Source organism: Sceloporus undulatus, chromosome 2 (assembly GCF_019175285.1).
Source record: "Sceloporus undulatus isolate JIND9_A2432 ecotype Alabama chromosome 2, SceUnd_v1.1, whole genome shotgun sequence".
Lineage (NCBI taxonomy): Eukaryota > Metazoa > Chordata > Lepidosauria > Squamata > Phrynosomatidae > Sceloporus > Sceloporus undulatus.
The window spans coordinates 2,361,003-2,372,892 of NC_056523.1; the positions used below are offsets into that span (position 1 = coordinate 2,361,003).

The 11,890-nt window shown below is 45.4% G+C and overlaps 1 protein-coding gene and 1 long non-coding RNA gene across 2 annotated transcripts; one reads left to right on the forward strand and one right to left on the reverse strand.

Moving 5' to 3' along the window:
- Positions 1–1,164: 1,164 nt before the first annotated feature.
- Positions 1,165–3,261, reverse strand: LOC121923073. Its single transcript, XR_006102301.1, has 3 exons — positions 3,134–3,261; positions 2,689–2,902; positions 1,165–1,939 (listed from the first exon to the last, which is right to left on the reverse strand). It is a non-coding gene; the product is annotated as an uncharacterized LOC121923073 (long non-coding RNA).
- A 120-nt stretch (positions 3,262–3,381) lies between these two features.
- Positions 3,382–8,337, forward strand: LOC121923049 (gastrula zinc finger protein XlCGF67.1-like). The gene is made up of 3 exons (XM_042453174.1): positions 3,382–3,471; positions 5,781–5,901; positions 7,458–8,337. Exons 2-3 carry the CDS (start codon positions 5,868–5,870, stop codon positions 8,168–8,170), a joined length of 747 nt encoding a protein of 248 aa, XP_042309108.1. The 5' UTR covers positions 3,382–3,471; positions 5,781–5,867; the 3' UTR covers positions 8,171–8,337.
- Positions 8,338–11,890: the final 3,553 nt, after the last annotated feature.

Sequence of the window (11,890 nt, forward strand, 5' to 3'; positions counted from 1 at the left end):
TTGAGGCTATCGTACTTTGGACACATTGTGAGATCACATGACTGTTTAGAAAAGATTATGATGATCAATAAATTGGGAGAAAACACACTGTACAGGTGGATTGATTCAGGGAAGCCAAAATGCTGAACCTGTTATTATAACAGTATCTGTTGGACATATCTCATTCACAAAGTCACTCTAGCCCAGTGATGGTGGACCTTTTAGAGATCAAGTGCTCAAATTCAGTGGTGTTCCCACACTTGGTGTCACCCAGTGCCAACTGTGTGTGTGAGATTTCCAGGGCGCGGGATGTCTGTCTTCTGTGGAAACTCAAGACACACTCGCAATAGCAATCCCCCCCCCATGAAACTGCCAAGAAAACTGCATGATAGTTTCACCTTATGGTCATCATACATTGGAAATGACTTGGAGGCACCACATACAAATCACACTCTCTCATCCTCAAGGGATGGCAAGGGAAAAACCCCTCTGCTTCTTCCTCTTCCCTCCCCTGCCTTTAACTGCCTTTGAGAAGCCAGTTAAAGGCACAGGAGGGTAGGGGGGAGGAAGAAACAGGCGTGCACCTCCCACTCTCCTGTCCCTTCAACTGTCTCCAGCTCCCAGACCTGGGCCTCCCTTGTCAGCAGGTTTCCTCCTCCACGTGCCCTTAGAGGGCATGCATGCCATAGTTTAGCCACCATTGCTCTAGGCTGAAGCCAGCCTGACAGCACAGAACAAGAAAATCTTTGGATTACCCCAAAGATTTAGCCACTAGGGTTGGTGTCACCTGTTGTGGGCTAGTAATGGCACTGGTAGTGGCAGCTCTGCCAACCCTTCCTTCCCTCTGAATCACCTATCCAGCCACAGAAAGACCTGTGTAGCTGGGCGGATGAGGCAGTGGACAGTGCTGCCAACACTTCCCTTCCTCTGCTTTGCCTGAGTGTTCACCTTGCCTGAAGCTGGAGGCTGTTGTCTCCCATCCTTCCTCTTCTTAACTCCTGAGTCTTAGCACTACCTACTGAAAACAGTATTGAATTATCTTGCTTGTTTTAATGGGACTACTCTAAATGCTATTTAAATGATGCATGCATCCAAAGAGGCCAGACGCTGCACCAAAGCTGAGCTCCAGTCCTTAGAACTGGAGCATGGCTTTGGCGCAGCTTCCAGCCTCTTAGGACCAATGCATCATTTAAACAGCATACCTCCAAAGTGACCTGAAGCAGCTTTATTTTGGTCTGTCTGTTTGGGCATGAAGGATACTTTTTCAATCACTCATTGTTGATTTCATAATATGTTAGCTAATAGTAATAAATGCTGACACTTACAATTTATAAATTTTAAATTTTGTTCAAAACCCAAATAGATATCTTCCCCCCACAAACACATACACTTTCCAGGCATACATAGTTAAATCCTACAGGCCAGAAAGAGTTTATTCATTTTATTATTCTCAGGGCATTGCTGAATATTTGGATGTTTTCCTTGTGTGTGTATTTAAGTAAAAATGAAATGCACACATATAACAATGGGTAATACTTGGCTTGACAGAAGAATGTCAAAAAAGGATCTGGACTCTTTATGAATCACAGATTGAATATGAGTGAACCATGTGCTTCGGCAGGTAAAAAAAGCCAATGTGATTCTAGGCTGCATAAATAGGAGTATAGTGTCTAGACTGAGGGAAATAACAGTACCATTGTGATGGGAGTTGCTAAGCAGATTTAGCTTCCTGGCAGCAAAGTGCAGTTCAGGAAGACTGTAAGGAGGGGCTGTGGGGGAATTGCAATGTATAAAAGGTGATTGTGTGTGTTTGTGTGTGAGAGAGAGACAGTCGAAGGAGGCTGGAGAGAGAGAGGAAAAAACAAAGGTTCCAGTAGTTCAGTGAGTTTCAGACTGGAAGACAGAGAGTCGGAGGTGGTTGGCTGATTCAGTTAGTCCAGTCAGAGACTAGGTGGTAATCCTGTTGAAAGAGACAGAATAAAGAATCATAGAGTTGGAAGAGACCACAAGGGCTATGCAGTCCAACCCACTTCTGCCATGCAGGAACTCACAATCAAAGCATCCCAGACAGATGGCCATCCAGCCTCTGCTTAAAGACCTCCAAAGAAGGAGACTCCATTACATTCCAAGGAAGGAGTGTGTTCCACTGTCAAACAGTCCTTACTGTCAGGAAGTTCTTCCTAATGTTGAGGAATCTCTTTTCCTGGAGCTTGCATCCATTGCTCCAGGTCCTGTTCTCTGGAGCAGCAGAAAACAAGCTTGCTCCTCCTTAATATGACATCCCTTCAAATAGTTAAACAGGGCTATCATATCACCTCTTAACCTTCTCTTCTCCAGGCTAAACATCCCCAGCTCCCTAAGTCGTTCCTCATAGGGCATGGTTTCCAGACCCTTCACGATTTTAATCGCCCTCCTTTGGACACATGGCTCCAGTTTCTCAATGTCCTTTTTGAATTGTGGTGCCCAGAACTGGACACAATATTCCAGGTGGGGCCTGACCAGAGCAGGATATAGTGGGACTATTACTTACCTTGATCTAGACACTATACTTCTATTGATGCAGCCTGAAATCGCATTGGCCTTTTTAGCTGCTGCATCACACTGTTGACTCATGTTCAACTTGTGGTCTACTTGGACTCCTAGATCCCTTTTGCATGTAGTCTCCTTCAGCCAGGTGTCCCCCAGCTTATATCTTCCCAAGTGCAGTACCTTACATTTCTCCCTGTTGAAGTTCATTTTGTTTATTTTGGCCCATCTTTCAGGTCCTTTTGAATTCTGATCCTGTCCTCAGGGGTATTAGCTGTCCCTCCTAATTCGGTGTCTTCTGCAAATGTGATAAGCATGCCCCCAATTCTGTCATCCAAGTTATTGATAAAGATGGATGTATTCTTTGGAGGAGGTCATGGGTATGAATTTGCAGGACCTAAGGATAGAATAGAACCACAGAATCCTAGAGTTGGAAGAGACCACGAGGGCCACCCAGACCAAGTGCCCCATTCTGCCATGCAGGAACTCTCTATCAAAGCATACCCAGAGGAGCCAAGGGGGTCTTGGGGATCTCTCACCCACAGAGTCGCCATGGATCGAGGTTGGATAACTAGGAGAACCTCCCAGCATCCTGGGGCATTTGGGGTCCCTATGTCTCCCTTCTCACCTTCCTCCTCCCCAAAGCGCCTTCTTCACCCTCAAAGATATCCAGAGAGGACCCTCCTTCTCTGCCCAACACCATACACCGGAAATGAGGTCATAGGAGAACCGCCATGTTCTCCTCTCTTTCCCCCCAACTGACCCTTCTAGGAACTTGCTCTCGCTGCTCCTGGGAGGAGAAGGGGCGGGGCTTCTTTCCTTCCTGCAAAACTTCCATTCACACACCGGAGGTGAGGTCACAGAGGGGAGCCTCCATCTCCCTCGCCCTCCTTGACCCCTCTAGGAACCTGCTGTCGCAGGGGCTTCTTTCCTTCTTGTCAAACTCTGAGGAGGAAGAGGCCCCAGGTAAAGGCCAGAGGAAGAGCCCCTTGAAATGGAGGCAAGGAGCAGGTCCCTGGCCCCTTCTCCCCCCAGAAGCCGTTTCCCTTTGGAGCCCCTGAAGGAGGGAGGGAAGGAGGGAGGGAAGGAGGGCGAGGCAGACTGGGGCCTCCTGCTCAGCCATGGAAGCCCTGGGTGGCCTTGGCGAGTCACACTCTCAGCCCCAGAAGAAAGCCCGCCTGAGGGCTGCCCTGAGGACCCAGAATGGGAGGGATGGTATTTTCCACAAAATGGAGGGAGGGGGTTTAAACTGAGCCTTAACCTCTTCTCTTGCTGAAGTCTTCAGTTTTTGTTGCTTTAAAACAGTGCTCCTCAAACGGTGCCCTTTAAGAGGCTTTGGACTTCATCTCCCAGGAGCCTCCGCCATGTTGGCCAATAGCCTGGGATTCTGGGAGCTGGAGTCCAAAACGCCTTCAAGAGCAGAGTTTGGGGACCACTGCTTTAGTCCAATGGCCCCCTGACTATGTCCTTTTTGGACTCGGGTTCCCAGAAGCCTCAGCCAGCCAAAAACACTTTGACTGGATAAAGAATCAGCCCCTTGGCAACTATCTCCCTTTGGGGGGGGGGTGTCAAGGGACACTAGTGCCTCTTGGCAGGTGTGTATGTGAACACATACGGGTCTTTGGAGGTCAAAGGCCAGCCTTGGTGCTGATGCTTTTCCCCCACTCCTCCTTTGTCCCTCCAGATGTTGATGAACTGCGCCTCCCATCAGCCCCTTAAATAGCATAGAAAGAAGTGGGAGGTGCTGGGAGTTGTCTTCTGGCAAGAGCGGCTGGGCTGCAGGGTTCCCACCCCGGCATTAATGCTAAGCTACAGGGCTTTTTCTTCTTGTTGTTGTTGTTGTTTTGGAAGGGTGTTTTTGATGAATAAGGAAGTCTTTTTGTTGTTCTTCTGTGCTGTCAGATTGGCTTCTGCCTCAGGTTACTCTGTGAATGAGATGCTTCCAAGAGACCTTGTTATGAACATCTTTGAACAGGTCTTGCAAGCTGACCCTTCTGGCTTCCTTGGGTCAATCCACCTGCAGCGCGCTCTTTTCCTTTTCCTGCTGCCTTCCACTTTACCGACCAACATTGTTTTTTTCAGTGAGTCATCTCATCTCATGATGTGTCTGAAGTAGGAGAGCCTTGGTTTAGTTATTTTGTCTTCTAGGGAATGTTCAGGCTTGCTTTTCTCTCAGACCCATTTGCTTGTCTTTTTGGTGGTCCATGGAACACAGCATAAGAGTTTGCACATATACAGCTTCCTTTGCACTTTCTGCAGGTGGGCAGAGAGGTCCAGATAGCCCTGCCTGGACTCCAAACAGAGAGGAAGGAAAGAAGGAGAGTCTCCACTGAATTCCTCCTCCATGGAAGAAACAATAAGAAAGATGTCCTTGGAAAAGGTTAACCTTCATCTCCTCCTCCTTTGCAGTTGAACCATTGGGAGGGTTCTCCAACAAAGGGTCCCAAATAGTTGATAACCAAGAGCAGAGGGATTTCCCCCTCCAACTGTTGTTCAACTCTGCCTCCCATGAATCGAATCCTTGGTGCGCCAGTCTGGGATGTGATTGGTGCTCAAATGCTATCCTCCACCCTGCAGTGACCCAGTTGATCAGTGTTTCCTGCCATTCCCTCCCCCAGCCAATCAAGGTGAATGTTCCCTCCTTCCTTCTTTGCAATGGAACCATTGGGAGGGATCTGCAACAAGAAGTCCCAAACGGTTGATGTCCAGGGCAAAAGGATATCTTTACCTAAAATGTACTTCAGTTCATCCTCCCAAGGATTGAATTTAGGCAGTGTTGGTCCACCATTTTGTTGGAGAGAGGCACCTGACGCATGAAACATAGCAATTGCTAATGATTTAATTTGTTGCTTTCAGTCCTTCATTTGGGTCAAGGGTGAGAAGAAGCCATTGTGGTGGTCTCTGCCTCACAGGCTTAAGGATCTTGACAGTGTGGGTTGGAAATGCAAAGCGTCTACTAGTTGAGTGAGGCTGCCCTTGACTTATGCCAGTTAGCGATGCAGATTGAGAAGACCTATGTGGAAGTGTTCCCACATGCTAAATAAAATCTATCGCATGAGAAATCTAGTTCATCAGGAAGGCTGCTTGTAACCTTATCTTCACCTGATGAGTTATCTCAAGATATGGGGAGTTAATAAAAAGAGATGAAGGAGTATCCAGGCGTGTCTTTTTCTGTCCGTATTCTGAAGCAATATCATAATATTTGGGATGCACCATGATTTTTTTCTCCAACCCTGATAAGTCACTCTCTGGATGGGGGCTGTTTTCTTTTGCAGGTGGCCTTTGAGGATGTGGCTGTGTATTTCACAGAAGAGGAATGGAATTTATTGGATTGGAACCAAAGATCTTTGTACTGGAGTGTCATGATACAAAACTATGAGAATGTGTCCTCCCTCGGTAAGGAATTTGAATCCATTACCCTTCGTATGGAAAGTTAGGGTTCTTTCATGCTACCCGTGATAGTGCTATGATTCCACTTTAATTGTTATGACCATATCCAGTAGAATCTTGCAATTTGTAATGAGGCATTAGAGCTCCCCAATTAAGGACTCTTCCTCTCTCCCTAAACTGGGAATCCTAAGATTCTGGAGGTAGGAATCATGACAGTTAATGTTTTTTTGCCCCCCAAAATGACCCACATCCCAGAGCCCCTTTTCCAAGTATTTGGCCCCTTTTTCAGCCTTTCTGTGTCCTGGGCAGGCCTCTAACTTCCTCTTAGGAGAAAGGCTTCCCCTGGCCCTAAAATGATTGAGAGAGGGCCCAACACTGTCAAAACTGACCCCACTTCCTCTAAGGAATGTTGAAGGATATTAAGGCAAATGTAGTCCCTTGACATGAATGTCTAGCTGTAACTGACTGTAGCGGGTAGTGCTCACCTCTGTTATGAAGCTGAAGAGCCAGTGTTGTCTGAGGACTGTTCTGGTAATCATGTGGCCATTATGACTGCGCCAAATCTTGTTATTTGCCCACTGAAATGGTACCTTTTTACCTGTGTTTGCATGCTTTCGAACTGCTAGGTTGGCAGAAGCTGGGACTAGTAACAGGAGCTTACCCCATCATGCAGCACTCAGGCCATGAACTGCCAACCTTCCGATGATCTGCCAATCATCAGAATTGGCATGTTAACCAATAAGCCACCACATCCCTGAAAGATACAGTGGGCCCTCCTTATAGGCAGATTTGCCATGCGCGGATCTGAGCATCCATGGATGGCAAGTCCATATTGTCCCCAATGGCAGTGCGCATGGACCCACGCCACCATTGGGGACAAAAGTCCCTACTCCTCCCCTCCCTCCTCCTTCCTTCATTCCCCTCTCCTTCCCTGCCTTCCTCCTTCCCTAAATTCTTCCTTCCTTGTTCCTTCCTTCCACTCTCCTTTCCTCTCCTTCCTTGCTAACCTGCTTCCGCAGAGGCTTGAGTCTCGTAGCCACAGGCCCAGGAGGCCAATACGGAGCGTCTGGCTCTCTTGGAACTGCATCCATGCTAGAGGACTCACCGGGTGAGTCCTCCAGTGTGGATGTAGCATCCTGGCTCAAGGCTATGGTATTCTAGGAGCTCTGGGCCCCACAGCATACTCCAACTCCCAGAATTCCATAGCCTTGAGCCAGAAAAGAGTTAAAGCAGTGCCAAACTGGGTGAGCCCTCCAGTATGGATACAGCATCCTGGCTCAGCCTTTCCTATTTATAAATAAATAAATGACATTCTCTCCAAATGGGAATCAAAGTGACTTCTCCTTCCAGCTTCATGTTCACCTTCTGTCCCAGATAGTCTATCAAGGTTTTTTTTTTAGCCGTTGTGACTAAGATCTATGAAGGGGGCAAAGGAGACAGAGTACTTCCTCTTTCCTTGATGTTTCTTTTCCTTCTTGAGCTGCCTTAGTTCCATGGTTTCTTCCAGAAGTCCTTCCTCTCCAAATGCTGAGATTCAGTGTTAACTATCCTTCTTCTTATAGGAGATCTTCTGATTCATCTGAACATTCACACAGGACAGAAAACATACAAATGCCTGCTGTGTGGGAAATGTTTTACTCGGAAGTCAAATCTTCTTGTTCATCAGAGAATCCACACAGGAGAGAAACCATACAAATGCCAGCAGTGTGGAAAATGTGTTGCTCACAAGTCAAACCTCCGGTCTCATCAGAGAAGCCACACAGGAGAGAAACCATACAAATGCCAGCAGTGTGGAAAGTGTTTTGCTCACAAGACAGACTTTGTGGCTCATCAGAGAAGCCACACAGGAGAGAAACCATACAAATGCCAGCAGTGTGGAAAGTGTTTTGCTCACAAGTCAGACCTTTTCAGGCATGAGAGACTCCACACAGGAGAGAAACCATATAAGTGCCAGCAGTGTGGAATATGTTTTGCTAGCAAGTCAAACCTTAAAATACATGAGAGAGTTCACACAGGAGAGAAACCACACAAATGCCAGCAGTGTGGAAAATGTTTTGTTTCTAACTCAGCCCTTGTGCGTCATCAAAGAGTCCACACAGGAGAAAAACCTTACAAATGCCAGCAGTGTGGAAAATGCTTTGCTGACAGGTCAGTCCTTTTGAGACATCAGAAGACAAAGTGTTCAAGTGTCAGCAATGAGGAAAATGTTTTGCTCAGGACTCAACCCCTTTTAAGGCATCAGATTGTCCACAGTGCAGAGAAAATGGAAGTGTGACATACTTTTTGTTTATAGAGACAGCGTATCTGATTTCTATCTTGCAAAACTATTAGAATTCTCTTTGAAGCTAGTTTTGTTTCAAAGCATGTGATTTTAAACTATCTAGCACTTATATGTTCATTCAATAAATCTTTGAATTAATTGGAGCATTCTGCTTTCTAATACTCCCTAGTTCATTTGGTTGTGACCATGATTGTCGAATGTGTGTTCATATTATTGGGGGGGGGAGTGTTATTTCTTCCTCTTTCATGCACCCATGCTCACACACAATGTTCACTGACTTCTAGTTTTAATGCTGACATCTTCCTATCCTCAGGACTTAAATGTAAGGAGGAAAGGATCGTGGCTTTGTTTCAGCCCCCCACCCTGTTATATGCTTTTGCTGCCCTTTTTACTTGTGGTCAGCGGCCCAGTTTGGGCTCCTCTTATAATATTAAAGACTAATCTCTTCCAGAAGGCTTATCCAAATAATTTTTAAATTGTAAATTTTAAATGATGGATTTAAAATATTGATTGTTTTGTTGTTCCCTGCCTGGATCCATGGAGAGAGGTGGGAAATAAATAAATACAGTTGTTGTTATTTCATCCTGTACCAGGGGGTGGGCAGTCAGGGTCCCCAGATCCTGTACCAGGGGGTGGGCCTATCTTGGATCCCCAGGAACTCACCTCATCAGGTGTTCTTGTTTTTGTTATTCTTCTCCAGCCTAGAAGCCTCTACACATTCACAGAATCACAGAGCCTGTGTCTTTCTTTAACTTTCAGCCCTCAAACCAGTACATATACACAAAATGGCATCACTTATCTGGAGCTTTGTGTGTGTTTACATGTATATGTCACCACATAGCCTTTGCCTCAGAAAGGATCTTTTAAAAATATATTTAAGCCATTGACCTTGAACATATACGTATTTGATCTAATTTGGAAAAGTGGTATATAAATAAACATCATCATCATTATTATTATTATTATTATTACTAATATCAGCTCTCCTAAAGTCTAGAATGTGTGTCTGACTTGCCTGGCTTCTCCTTTCCACTGTATAACAAACTCCAGGAGAACATGATCACTCCCACCTCAATAAGATACCCCTTCAAATATTTCAACAGGGCTATCATATCACCTCTTAACCTTCTTTTCTCCAGGCAAATCATCCCCAGCTCCCTCTTTCCTCATAAGGCATGGTTTCGAGACCCTTCACCATTTTGGTTGCCCTTTTCTGGACATAGTCCAGCTTCTCAGCATCTTTTTTTGAATTGTGGTGCCCAGAACTGGACACGGTATTCTAGGTAGGGCCTGACCAAAGCAAAATAGAGTGACATTATTACTTCCCTTGATCATCATATGACCTCCATCTCTAATCCAATGCCAAAAACTCTTCAACATTTCCTACCCAAAGTCCCTTGCACGCCTATCTGGTTGCGAAGCTCCTCACATCTCCTCACATCCTTGGAAGAGGCCACAAGGGCAATCCAGTCCCATTCTGCCATGCAGGAAGTCTCAATCAAAGCATCCCCATGGCCCTCCAGCCTCTGCTTAAAGACCTCCAAGGAAGGAGACTCCACCAACCTCCATCCCAGCCCAGTTCTCTTCCAAGGACAACAAGAGGCAAGCAGTGTGTGTCTAAGTCCATGGGAGGCTAGGCTGGCCCCCTCCCTCCTGGCTTTTCGCTGGCAAGCAAAAACATTTTTATTCCAGCAAGCTTTTTAAAATCATGCAGGCCTGGTTTTATTGCAGGGGGGGGGGGGGGGTTTATATTGTTTTTAACCTTGTATGTTTTACATTTTGTATGATGTATTTTTAAAAGTTAAAGGGTTGTTTTAATACACACACACACACACATTGTGAGCTGGCTTGGGTCTCAATTTAGGAGAAAGGCAGGATAATAAATAAATAAATAAAAATTTAAAACGTATTGAAGAGCGTTAAAAGTTTTTTAAAAACTCCAATTTCAACTCTGATACAAATTTCCCATTTTGGAAAAATGAAAACCAATCTCCTGAAGGAGCTGGCAATGATTTGTTGTAATAATAATAATAATAATAATAATAATAATAATAATATTTATTTGTATTCCGCTTTTTCACAAAGGAATCAAAGCGGATTCCAACAGTATAAATAAAGCATCAAACAATTAAAAATTACAATGTAAAACCCCCAGAACCCCCCAACCTCCCCCCCCCAGAGATTAAAAACAGTGACCAACATATAAAAATATTAAATATCAAAAAGTTTAAAACTATCCAATAGGAAGACATTAAAAATTTTGGCAGATTAGTGGAAGAAATGAATCTTCCTCTAGAGGAGGAGGATGGGGGGATGGTGTCGGTGGTATCAATAGAGGGGGGAGGCAGGTCTAATGGATCTAACCTAGTCTGGGAAGGCCTGCCGGAAGAGATCTTGTTATTGTACCTTCCTTTCTGACTTATGGCAACCCTACAGTGAACCTACGACGGGGTTTTCCTTGGCAGGACTACTTCCTTGCCTTCTTATGAGGCTGAGAGGATGTGACTTGCCCACGGTCGCTTTCCATGGCCAAACTGGGGTTTCAAACCCCGCTCTCCAGAGCCATTGAGCCCAACTCTCAACCTATTATTGTTATGATCATTATGACTATTATTTTGTTGGGAATGTATTCCTCTCTCTCTCCTTAACCCAGTGGTCCTTGAACTGAGCCCTTTAAGATGTTTTGGACTTCAGCTCCCAGAATCCCAGACTATTGGAGAACATGGCTGAGGCTTCTGGGAGCTGAAGTCCGAAATCTCTTAAAGGGCACAGTTTGGGACTACTGCCTCTTCCCTGCCATCTTCTTTCAGGGGCAAAGGTTTCTAGGCAGAGGGGCCTCCTCTGGTCTTTCCACCAGCGAGCTCTGAGTCCTAGAGCGGCAGGAAGTAAGTATTCAGGGGAAAGAGGGGAGTGGCGCGCCCTCTGACGTCATTTCCTAGGAGGGGAAAAAGGAGGCATTTGGAGGAAGAGGCGGGAGAGGAAGAAGGTAAAGAACGAGGGAAGTTGGAGGTGCTCCTACATTTGCTTTCTGGGATAGAATGAGAGAGAGAGAGAGAGAGAGAGAGAAGGGCAGCCCCCTTTGGGAGAGCCCTGGCTGGGCTGGGGGCTATTATGGACACTCATCCCTCCATATTTGCAGCCTTGATAGTTGGGGATTTGATTAAAATGTTCTCTCTAGGAATATCCAGGTCCTCCAGTGCAACTCTATGGTCAACTTTAACTAAAAGCTGCATTGAAAGACCTAGAGATGATTCCTAGAGAGAGCATTCTGCTGGGCATTTGGAGCCCCTCCGGCACAGTTCTTTTTCTAATGTTATTAATAACAGACATCACATTACAAATATTGCAAGCATAGAAACAAACAGACATAAAACATTGGTTTCAATACCGAAACACAAAACAAAATAAACATATAAAAAACAACTATGTAAATCTAAAACATTATATTATTTATAACATAATATAGGCTGCATCAATAGAAGTACAGTGGTGCCTCGGGTTACGAAATTAATTCGTTCCGCGGCCGCTTTCGTAACCCGAAAAGCCTTCGTAAGCCGAATTGCCATAGGCGCTAATGGGGAAAAGCCGCGATTCCGTGCGAAAAAGCCGAAAAAAGCACCAAAAGTTTTTTCGTAACCCGAAAAAACATTCGTAACCCGGAACAATAATTCCCTATGGGATTTTTTCGTATCCCGAAAATTTCGTAACCTGGGC